The sequence below is a fragment of the Brassica rapa genome, chromosome A05 (genome assembly GCF_000309985.2).
Source record: "Brassica rapa cultivar Chiifu-401-42 chromosome A05, CAAS_Brap_v3.01, whole genome shotgun sequence".
In the NCBI taxonomy this organism is placed as follows: domain Eukaryota; kingdom Viridiplantae; phylum Streptophyta; class Magnoliopsida; order Brassicales; family Brassicaceae; genus Brassica; species Brassica rapa.
The window spans coordinates 3,004,049-3,016,466 of record NC_024799.2 but is presented as its reverse complement, the minus strand read 5'-3'; the positions used below and the strand labels follow the sequence as shown (position 1 = coordinate 3,016,466).

General features: G+C 33.9%; 1 protein-coding gene across 1 annotated transcript; it reads left to right on the top strand.

Annotated features, from left to right (window-relative positions):
- Positions 1–5,927: 5,927 nt before the first annotated feature.
- LOC103828837 lies at positions 5,928–9,973 on the top strand. The gene is made up of 4 exons (XM_033291709.1): positions 5,928–6,461; positions 7,267–8,574; positions 9,235–9,827; positions 9,949–9,973. Exons 1-4 carry the CDS (start codon positions 5,928–5,930, stop codon positions 9,971–9,973), a joined length of 2,460 nt encoding a protein of 819 aa, XP_033147600.1.
- Positions 9,974–12,418: the final 2,445 nt, after the last annotated feature.

The window sequence follows — 12,418 nt, the reverse complement described above, 5'->3', positions numbered from 1 at the left end:
AAAGTAATGGGCTTATGTTTTTTTAAAAAATTGAAAGTTATCTAGGCCACTTTTAAAATATACCAAAATGGGTCAATCTAATTCCCTAAAAAAAATTTTTCTAAACTAACCATAAAACAAAATTTAAACTTTATATACATATTTCAAATCAAAATAATAATTCAAATTTGATTTATATCAAAAATTGATTCAAAAATATACATATATTCAAAAATGGATTTTTACTAAACTATTTTTCAATAACCATTATAAACAAATATTGTCAATATATATAAGAAAAATATAATACAAAGCCCAATTTGAAATACCAACTCAAATTATGGTTTTCATATTTCATATTAAGTTTTAAAAATATAATATATGTAATTATTTATATGATGGTATGTATAAAATACTATTAATTATATGATTACTTATATGATGGTACATATAAAATACGATTAATTATATGATGATAAAATACGATATATAATAATGACTAGGGATGGGCTTTTGGATACCCATACGGGTTTAGTTCTGATCGGTTTGTATTTTGAGTTTTCGGGGTCAAAGATTTCAGCCTCATTAGAATGTTTCTAAATTTTGGTTTGAGTTCGATTTGGATCTTTGCGGGTTTGGTTTGGGTTTGGATAACTAATTTAAATTATTTTTAAAGTCTTAAATCATTATATATTTTAAATTTCTCAAAATGTATAAATAAAATAATATATTACGTATAAATTTGAATAACATATGTCATAATACTTAAGCTTAACATATCAATTGGCTTGATTTAAAATTTTGGATACGAAATCAATAATTATTTTAAGTATTTTTGGTGATTTGAGTATACTTTAACTATTTCAGATATTTACTTTTGACTATCTATATATATTTTCAAGTATTTAAACCAATTTAAAAGTATCATTTTTGATGTTTTATATACGTTAAATCTAAAAATAATTAATATATATAAGTATATAAATCTATTTTTAGATAAATTCGGATACCCAAATACTTCGGTTCGGATCAGATTTGGTTCTCTAAATAACAAAATTTTGAATAATTAGAATATTTAATCAATTTATGTTTGGGTTTGGTACTATATCTTTGGATCGGTATCGGTTATGTTCCTCGGATTCATTTTTCCAAATCCTAATAATTACATGAAAAACAAATATCAACATATTTTTCAAAATATACACCCGCGCGCCTGCGCGGGTCAAAATCTAGTTTTTTATTATTTAAGCAACAAGATTGATAGATGCGAAGGATAGCAAAAATAAGGTTGTAGGCAAAATATAATACAGGTTTTCTTACCCATCAACTAAAACCACTAGACGACAAATTAGCACACCTAAAGAAACGGGAATAAAACCATTATAAACAGTTTTTTTTTGTCAACAAACCATTATAAACAGTTATTTGCCCCCATTTCTTGTTTTGCCTTCTTTTTTTATTTTGTCACCACAATACAAATATTTGAGCAAAGTAGTCTTTGTAAAAGTCACTCATTGAACAATTTTTTACGTGTCATGCAGAAAATAAATCCTTCCACCAAATGATGTTATTATAGTCCAAGGTTTTGCTTTCCTAACAGTGAGATGGAAAAGCCGCTTGAAACTGATCCTAGTTAACTCTAATTTTCAAAATCAGCACAGCGGATTAATTTAATTCATTAGATAATTTGTCTTTCTAGATTTGCATGGCTAATCAATACAAGACAAGTTAACAAAAAGGGGTCACAAAGTTTACCAAATACCAAAAGGCGCATTAGAAAAGGAGAGAGAACATAAGTGTACTATAAACGGGGAAAGTAAAAGATGTTATGTGGATGTGGTGGAGCATGAGAGAAAGAGATACTGTTCTTTAGGCTCGTGATTATAGGGTCCCCGTGATTGTATATTAAACAGTCTTTGATTCTGCGTAGTGGGTTTGGCCTTTGTTATTGGTGTCAACTCTCTCTTTCTCTCTCTCTCGTTATGTATTTAAATATCTTTGTGCTTCTTTCAACATCACCAATAGCATTTGATAGTTTTCTTATTGTGGTTTCAAATCAATTATTGCCAGGCATGCTTTTGGACTGAAAGGAAAAAAGTAATATGAATTTATTAATTAATGTTCCTAAAAAAATTATTAACTGAAATAATTAATATTTTTAAAAAGATCAAAAGAATTTGGAACATAAGTTTTTTCCCTCCACAAAATCAATTCAAAAATTAACTAAGCTATTGAAGATTTTTAAAAGTCAAAATACATATTTTTTTTTGAATTGAATGTTAATTCAAAGAAAAAATATTGTTTGTACAACAAGTGCAGCAGATTTAAAATTCATAAAAAGTGTAGATACTTCAATTCTAATCAACTCTGCCTTGTATCAAACCACGTAGCCATTCCTCCCTCCAAATCTTTGTCTCCCTTCTTCCTAATAATAGTGAACTTGTTCCAAAATACATATTTTACTTATGGTTGAAAGCATATGTTTCCAAGACTTTTACACAATATCGGTATTGATTTTGGTTGATCATTATGTACATCTTAAATAGTTATCAGACTTGTTTTGTTTTTACAAGTTTCTAATATTACTTTAAGAGTTTGGAGTCGAGATTCTTTGGTTATATATAGGTCTTCATGATCAGTATGCAAAACTTAAGAGATGACTCACCAGTATGCAAAACTGTAGAGCTAAATTATCCAAATCTTTCTTTTATGTAAATTTGAGAGGAATTATACATTTTTAAGTTGCGTGATCTCGCTATCTTTGTTTTTTCAAAATTTATATATTTTTAATTATAAATGACAACTAATACAAACAAAATATTATTATGCATGTACGCAACATTTTAGTGCTTTTATGATTATCATGCGTAATTTTTTTTTTTTTTGGTAAAAATGTTAAGAAAAAATGAGACTCATGCGTAAAATTTGTCATGTCATCATGTGTAAAGTTTATCCACGTCTATTTATATTTTATTATTTTCAATCTACTGTTCCTTTTTTTTTTACCATTCATACATCACCTAAATTTAAAATTTTCTTCGTGTTTAGAATACAATATTTCGACCTAAACATAAAACTATTACTCTAAAAGAATATAAAAAAACTATTACTCTAATGTTTTGCCTCAGCTTTCCATTTCTTAACGATGAAATCTACGTCTAGACGACTAGACGTATTATACTTGTAATTTCTGTTTGCGAACAAATAACTTTGAATCAAAATATTAACACAGCCAATGAAAGAGTGAACTCCTTTCGCTACTTTAGAGTTTTAAACGAGACAAACATATCCGGCCCCTTCATATTTGATTCATAATTTTTCCTACCTCTTTGAGTGATTAGTATTGTAAATTGGACACTGAAGACCCACAATGCTAATAGTTTCTTGAATTTCTGTTATAATTACAACAAAAATACAACTTAACATATAATGGCAACTTCATCATTTTCGTAATCTAATATTATCTCGCATTGCCCCCCACCCTCCCTAATGGATTGACCGACCCTTCAAATCTCAACTTTTCAAAATGTCAAGTCGCTCTTTCCTCTATTTTCATCTTTTCGATCTTTTTGTTTTGTCTTTTTATACGTGTTACAACTATTCCGTCGGCTTATTACAAATAGTATTCTTGGTTCTCAATCAGGGGTTTGATTATCGACCAATTTTAAAATGACTAACAATTAATTGGCATGGGTTTAACTCATCTGAAATTCAAGAAAGAAAAAAAACACTCATTACTAGTTCGCTAGAATTTGGACAAGAACTCAAAATACTTGTGTATTCAGGTAGACCGGACGAGATACATATTGATAGGTCAACTATGATGGTACTTATGGATGGTTTAACAAAGTTTCATCATGTTGGTTTACTTTTTCATATTGATTTTGATGCGGTTTCTATATATATATATACCAGGTCTGATGTGATGCACATTTACAAGAAAATTGTGTCAATTAAAGTTTGATGTACCAACTAAAGATGGATAAAAACATTAGCGGTCACTAATTCAACACCCATTTAAAAGCGACAAATACGAAGATGGAACACTTACCAAAAGGAATCGTTGAATCAAACTTAATTGGTAGAACTAGATTTTGACCCGCGCTTTCAAAGCGCGGATTTATTTTTGTTTTTTTTTTTCAATTGAAAAATATTTAGTAAATGTCACATTTTCATATATTTGTGTTTTATTTTGTAAAAGACTTAAAAATTTTATCTTTATTTATCGTATTGCATTTTAAATGACTATTTATGTTAAAAAAATTAAACTTTATTTTTTTAATAAATTAAGTTGGTATAACTCTGATAAATTAATTTTATTATGGGGTTAATATTTTAATTAAAAAATTATATACTATTAATAAAGATTTATACTTTTCAATAAAATAATTCAATTATTTTTATGAATGCTTAAATTATATTAAGAAAAGAAAAAAATAATAATTAAGAATAGTTGAAAAAAATTATTTGAAGTTAGACTCAATGACCCAAAAGAAAAAAAAAGTGAGAATTGAATCTGATTTTTTAATAGGCCCAAATGGCCCAAGAGAGATTTGATTTGGGCTGGATCCAAAAATAATGACCCAATATAAATTTGTTATTAATATTACTTAATTGCCCTTAATGAAACATGCAATGTTAGTGAAAGAAACATGCCCCTAAGGTAATTATGACAATAGGATCCTGCTTTAATAGTATAGATGAGTCCATTCTTTATTTATTTGATATTTTCCACACTTTTCATACTAATTAAATTTTCACATTCATCTGCGATCATTAGTCATGCTAGCCTTTAATTTTACTGTCGGTTTAACGATGGTCTCAGAGAAACGTTCCGGCTTGAACATGAGATTCGACGATATTATAAGTTGAATCATAGTCAACTCTAACTTAATGTTATAGTCTAGAACCAGAGGAATGATGATAGTTATGTGTTCTTTTTGGATTAATGAGCGTAACTATGTTGCTCATAAATAACATTGAATTGATTGGATGATAATATAAAAGTCAGCTTCATTTTTTTCACCAACACCATTTTTTATTTAATTTATTCAAATAAGTTTTCAGGTTTTGTTTTGTCAATGTCATATTCTTCTAGTGTAGGCGTGGAAAACGTCAAGAGGAGGATATTGGTTCCCTAAAGAAGTAACCTTCACTTTTATTGGAAAAAAATATCTCAGGTGACACATTCATTGATATGTAAAAAGCTGTCCTATGTTAACTTATAAGATTGTGGAAAAGAATAATTGTTTTACTTTCGAAAGCAATGTTAAATATACGACTGTAGTGCATCAAATATGAATGGATTCACCAAGCGCATGGTTCTAGCTCAAATTCAGTTTCTTAACATATATTTCAAACCATTCCGTGCGTACACGAGCTCACCGTTTATGCCCAATCACGAAGCAACACGTGGCAATTTTGGGCTACAATATTTTTTTCAACCGTTGAAACTTATGCGTTGAAGCCACATAGATTAACATAATTTATCAACACTCTTACTACACAATTGAAAACTGTTGAAAACCATTGTAACTGGTCTAATAGAAGAAAACAACCGTAGAAATTAGCTCTTCTCAATTGCTCACCATTTCTTATTTCTTTTTCTTACTTTATCTTATTCTATGAATATTTTTTGAAGTACCTTTATTAAGAAACCACAACTAATCATGTTCTAAAACCATGTTTATCAGGGGAGTTTAGGAGTTCTGACCCACAAAACACACAAAAACCGGTAACAGAAGTCACCAAATAATAATCGACTTTATTTGGATTCTTGTACTGTTTGCAGCCCCACTGACACGTGATAACCTGTAATTATTTTTTTTTTTTTTCTTTAATCAGATAAAAAGAAAAAAAATTAAAAAACCCAAAACTCAAATCACCGATAATCATGCTCTAGAATATATTTTGATACGGCGATGGCGATAGCGATTTACTAGGGCTTCATGGATTTGCAAGGTTGGGATCCCGGAGATCAATGGTTACTACGGGGCAATTGGAAGGTTTTAAGGTACAATCAGAAGGCAGATCTACATCCCTATGACGTTTTCTTTGGTGGATGGAAGCTAAAAGGGGTCGACTCTCGAACGAATCTTTGGAGTTTAGGAAAGTTTCATCCGATAAGGCGAGGAGAATCAAAGGGATCTTCAATATCGTTCCGGTTAAGGGAGTTCCCTTCACGCATCCTCCAATCACGAGATCTCGCTCTCATTAAAGCGAGATCGCAAGTTCTAAGTGGTTCAAGGTTTAAGGGGCGTCGAATGGATATTATAGGATCGGCTTTACAAGGGAAATGGCGACACATGAGGCGATCTTGGCTTTTCAGGATCTCACGACGTTGGGATTCTGGGGCGGGAGGCACGGTTTGGTGGGGTCTAGTGGATTGGCAAAGAGTGTATCAGGGGAATGAAAAGGAATTGCTTTTGTTTCTGCAAGAGAACAAAAGGGAACTGCTTTTGTTTTGTTTTTTGGCTCATCGGGTGAGTCTCTTCACGGTTACTTTGCAGGTTTATTTGGGAAATTTAGGGATGCTTGGTTTGTATGGAGGTATATTCTGGAATTCGTGGGAAAGATGGATCAGAGACAGATACAACAATACCACTACTGCTTGTTTTTTTCTTAATATTATTTTGGTATGGAGTGTAAAAATAAACAGATCAGTTAGGGTGTTGGAGATGGTAGTAGAGGATATAATATTCTTGGTATCAAAGTGGTATGAACAAATGATAGATTTATTTGGATTCTCATATCTTGAAGTGAACTCCAGGGAGAAGCATTATACGTATACTAAGATGAGGCTTGGTGTGGGAGAGTTGATAATACAATTTAATATCATTGTCTGGTCAGGAAATTTTGTTGTTGTTAGTTTGAAATCTTTAAGCTTTAGTTTGAAAGCGGTTTCTCTTATTAGAGAGTCCTGGAGGTATTGGAGTTTATGGTTATTGAAATATAAATTGAACTTGGCTGGTTTAAATAATAAACATATGTGGCCGGAATGGATTCGTGGTGAGGTTTGGTTATGGATACAATGGTATACTAATTGGAATCAGCATGTGGGATTGCGACAATGTGAGCGAGGGTTTGGCAGGTGTGTGTGGAGGTGTAGCATTGGTTGGTTTCTGGGTGGCATCACACCTAAGCCTTTCCGCTTAAAAATATATTTTTTATATGAAAATACTAAGCTGGAATTGCAGAGGACTTGGAAGTCATTGGACCATAAGTTATTTACGGGAAATACGGCAAAAACATAAACCAGACTTTTTGTTTTTATCGGAAACGAAACAGGATTTTGAATTTGTTCAGAAATTTCAATCTCACTTTGGATACGATAGTCTGGTTACGGTGGATCCGAATGGGAGGAGTGGTGGTTTAGCTCTTTTTTATAACAATGAGTATCAAGTAAAGATTCTTTACTCTAGCAATAGAATGATTGATATTGAAGCAGTGAGCAATGGAAAACAAGTTTTCCTTACCTTTGTTTATGGAGATCCGGTTCAAGAGCTAAGAGAACATGTATGGGAAAGATTGACTAGGTATGGACTCGCAAGGTCTGATCCTTGGTTTATAATTGGTGATCTAAATGAAATTACCGGGAATCATGAAAAGGATGGGGGACCTTTACGAAGTGCAACCTCTTTTATTCCTTTTAATAATATGATAAGGAACAGTGGTTTATTGGAATTCCCAGCTCGTGGTAACAAAATGTCATGGCAAGGACGGAGAGGTAAAGGGAAAGGAGCTTTTACAGTCAGATGCCGACTGGATAGAGCCTTGGCTAATGAGGAATGGCATACACTTTTCCCATACTCTTATACAGAATATTTGAGGCTGGTGGGCTCAGATCATCGACCTGTGGTAGCTTTTTTAGAAGATAAATTAACAAGAAGGAGAAGAGGACAGTTCAGGTTTGATAAGCGATGGATTGGCCAAGAGGGACTCATGGAATCAATTGTATCGGGTTGGACAGAAAATCAGGATGGATCATCAGCAGATTTTATTACTAAGATTAATAATTGTCGGCATGAAATATCTTCATGGCGAAAAAACAACCAACCATATGGAAAAGACAAAATTCAGGATCTCCAAAAGGCACTGGAAGAAGTACAAACAGATGACAATAGAACACAAGAGGATATTATTGACATTTCCAAGAAATTACAAGAGGCCTATAAGGATGAGGAGGAATACTGGCATCAGAAGAGTAGGAATATGTGGCATTCATCTGGGGATCTTAATACTAAGTTTTATCATGCTTTGACAAAGCAACGTCGGATCCGAAATAAAATAGTGGGTCTCTATGATGAGGCGGGTAATTGGGTTACAGAAGAAAATGGTGTGGAAAAGGTGGTGGTAGATTATTTTGATGGTTTGTTTAGTTCAACTAACCCGGGGGAGTTTGATAGTTTTTTGGAGGAGATAGGACCATCAATTTCCCCACAGATGAATCTTATGCTACTGCGAGTAGCAACGGAGGAAGAAGTCCGTCAAGCTTTATTCATGATGCATCCAGAGAAGGCGCCAGGCCCAGATGGAATGACGGCTCTCTTCTTTCAGCACTCCTGGAATGTCATTAAAAAGGATGTGGTTGAGTTGGTAAATAATTTCTTGGTTACAGGAAATATGGATTCACGGTTGAACATAACTAATATCTGCATGATACCAAAAATAGAAAGACCTACAAGGATGACGGAATTGAGACCGATAAGTCTATGTAACGTTGGTTATAAGATTATCTCGAAAGTGTTGTGCCAAAGGTTGAAGAATTGTCTTCCCCATCTAATTTCAGAAACACAATCGGCTTTTGTGGCAGGAAGGTTAATATCGGATAATATTCTTATTGCACAGGAAATGTTCCATGGTTTACGAACCAACAAATCCTGTCAAAATAAGTTTATGGCAATTAAAACGGATATGAGTAAGGCATATGATCGGGTAGAGTGGGATTTTATCGAGGCTCTTCTTCAAAAAATGGGATTTGATTCTCATTGGGTTAAATTAATGCGAGGGTGTATATCTTCAGTTCAATATAGAGTTCTTCTTAATGGGCAACCGAGAGGCCTTATAATACCTCAGCGGGGATTACGTCAAGGAGATCCATTATCTCCTTATTTATTTATTATGTGTACTGAGGCTTTAATCACGAATATAAAAAAAGCGGAGCGGGAGAAACATTTAACTGGTATGAAGGTAGCAAGAGCGTGTCCACCAGTTTCTCATTTGCTATTTGCAGATGATAGTTTGTTCTTCTGTAAGGCAAACAAAGAAGAGTGTCAGACTATTCTTAGGATACTAAAGGAGTATGAGACTGTATCAGGACAACAAATCAACTTTCAGAAATCCTCAATTCAATTTGGACATAAAATTGAGGAATCCAATAGGCAAGAGTTGAGAGATATTTTGGGGATTCAGAACCTAGGAGGTATGGGTTCTTATTTAGGTTTGCCAGAAAGTTTAGGGGGATCTAAGGTTCAAGTGTTTGGTTTTGTACAAGATCGTCTGAATAATAGGGTGAATGGCTGGACTCTTCGATTTTTTACAAAAGGGGGAAAAGAGGTGATTATTAAGTCGGTTATCACGGCTCTGCCAAATCATGTGATGTCGGTGTATCGACTACCGAAAGCTATAGTGAAGAAGTTAACGAGTGCAGTAGCTCAGTTTTGGTGGAGCCCAGGAGGAAGTACAAGGGGTATGCATTGGAAATCATGGGATAAATTATGTGCCCATAAGGATCATGGTGGGCTAGGTTTCAAGGATTTGACGGATTTTAATACAGCAATGTTGGGAAAGCAGCTGTGGAGGCTGATTGAGAAGCCAAATTCTCTTTTCTCGCGAATCTTCAAAGGACGGTACTACAGGAATGCTTCACCCCTGGAACCGATTCGCTCATATTCCCGTCGTATGGCTGGAGGAGTATTATCTCTGCTAGATCTCTGGTTTGTAAAGGACTAATTAAAAGGGTTGGAACAGGGTCATCTATCTCAGTATGGAATGATCCCTGGCTCCCATCCACTCGCCCGAGACCAGCAAACAAAAATTTTCACGATAGCTACCCGGACCTCACAGTGGATTCCCTCATTCATCAGGAATCCCGAACATGGAATTTACAGGCAATTAGGACTTTGGTGGAACCCAATGATGCAAAAATGATTGAAAGTCTTCCTCTGAGTAGAAATCTGTTGGATGATAGAAATGGATGGCATTTCACTGAAAATGGAAGATACACGGTACAATCAGGGTATCAAATTGAAAGGATATATCCTGATAAGGAGAAACAACCAGAATTTTATGGACCCAACGTGGATATTCTTAAGGCATTCTGCTGGAAAGTGAAGTGTCCTCCAAAGTTAAGGCATTTTCTATGGCAGTTGTTGACAGGTTGTATAGCAGTGACCAAAAATTTAAAATCACGTGGAATACAAGGAGATACAAGATGTGCAAGGTGTGGTGATCCGGAAGAATCAATAAATCATGTGTTTTTTGAATGTCCTCCGGCACGACAAGTGTGGGCACTATCTAAGATTCCATCGAACCCAAATATTTTCCCTTTGGGCTCGATATTTGCTAATATGGATCATCTGTTTTGGAGAGTTAATCCAAAAATGGAGGATCATCAGTTTGCATGGATTCTATGGTACATTTGGAAGGGTCGGAATAATAAAGTTTTTAGTAATATTGATGTTGACCCGAGAGAAACGCTAAACTTAGCTGAATTGGAATCAACACTTTGGGCGGAGGCACAAATTGTTAATGATTCCAGGATGGCCCCTGAAGCGCAGTTCAGAGTTAACTCACAGACTACAGGAAGATGGTGTTTCATTGACGGTTCTTGGAAAGACAAGGATTATTTCTCAGGACAAGGCTGGTTCAGCACGCTTCCGGAGTTTGAGGGTTTGTTAGGGGCAAGAAATGTAAGGGCAAGTCTTTCACCTCTTCATGCGGAGTTGGAGGCTCTAATTTGGGCAATGGAGTGTATGAAGAACTTACGACAGTACCGGGTCACGTTTGCAACGGATTGTTCTCAATTGGTGAAGATGGTTTCTGAACCAGAAGAATGGCCGGCATTTGAAAGCTACCTGGATGACATTAAGTTTTTGAGAAGAAGCTTTACCAACTCAGAGATTGTTCATGTTCCAAGGACGGAAAACATAAAGGCGGATCGCTTGGCACGTAGTGCTCGGACACAACCGTCTTTCGTCGTACACATGGATGCGGAGTTACCACATTGGTTTACAGAGTCTATATGAGTCTGTAAATTTTCTTGCTGTCAAAAAAAAAAAAAAAAGAATATATTTTGATAAAGCCAACAGTATAACGTCTTAATAATCATGCCAAACTTACGACTAAAGTCGTCTGTAATTTGCAAGTGGATTCCATGCATGGTTTCAAATCTTATTTGAGAGCATTTTTCATATCTATACATATATTTAATCATCAAAAGTTTAATTACTGATATATATATAACATATGTACATTACCAAATACCATGAGGGAGACAGATTATGCTAATTCATATAAGAAAGTTTGAAAATAATTACTCTATAAATGTGTATAATGTGGATGACTTGTCTATTCAAAGAGCGCAAACGAAAAAAAGGAGAAAATATTCCAATCAGTGGTAGATCTACAAAGGAAAGGTTCTCTTTTTTTTCACTACAAAGGAAAGGTTTCATTCGCGCCAATATTTGATGGAAAAAAGAAAGTAAAAGTTAGTTAATAAATATTCTATAAAATATTTTGTTGATGTTCCGTTGGAAAATATCAGTATTCAGTACAAAAATGTCTGGCACATATAATCTTGTAGAAGATAAGAAGTTGTCGAAATCTCATAGGGCACTCACTGACTTAAGCGAGTGAGAAGATGACACCTAGCACACCTACATCTATCATTCTATCATCTATGTGGGTTCACAAGGGTCATGTTTTTCTATGTGAATCATGTAAAAAATGCTATAAAGTATTGTTAATATGCGAGCGACTTTTATCTACTACAACTCACACAACCTAGAGAATGAATCAAGTTGTAACAATGATACTATAATACAAACTGTTATAATACATCCCAAAATTTGTTTCACCTAGTTCAACACAAATACAAAAGTAGCTTGGCAATTCATCTACATTTAATTATAGCTAAAACTATACTTACACTGAAGTTCTTTGGGAAATATGCTCGCGTAAAGATTAATAAGATCATATAATAAAACATAATAGTTCTAAATTTCTAATTACTTTTTCTTAAAAGAAAGGGATAGAGAAAGTGATGAAAGGTGAAGCATGTGGTAAAAAAGGGGTGCCTTCTTCTCATTTGTCTCTTTCAAACTTTATGATGCAAAGCGACCCTTCTTTTCTTTTCTCCTTTTATTGCAATCGTTTGTGTCACTTTCTTTTCTTCTTTTTTCATAAAGTCGTATGATCGTATCCCTTGTTTTATTTTGCT

What these genes read in the sequence shown, in the direction of transcription:
- LOC103828837 (XM_033291709.1), top strand. Translation starts at nt 5,928, where the DNA reads ATGGATTTGCAAGGTTGGGATCCCGGAGATCAATGGTTACTACGGGGC. An exon ending in TTTGTTTTTTGGCTCATCGG is followed by an intron (nt 6,462 to 7,266) that starts GTGAGTCTCTTC and finishes GAAACGAAACAG; the next exon opens with GATTTTGAATTTGTTCAGAA. An exon ending in AAAAGGATGTGGTTGAGTTG is followed by an intron (nt 8,575 to 9,234) that starts GTAAATAATTTC and finishes TTCTTCTGTAAG; the next exon opens with GCAAACAAAGAAGAGTGTCA.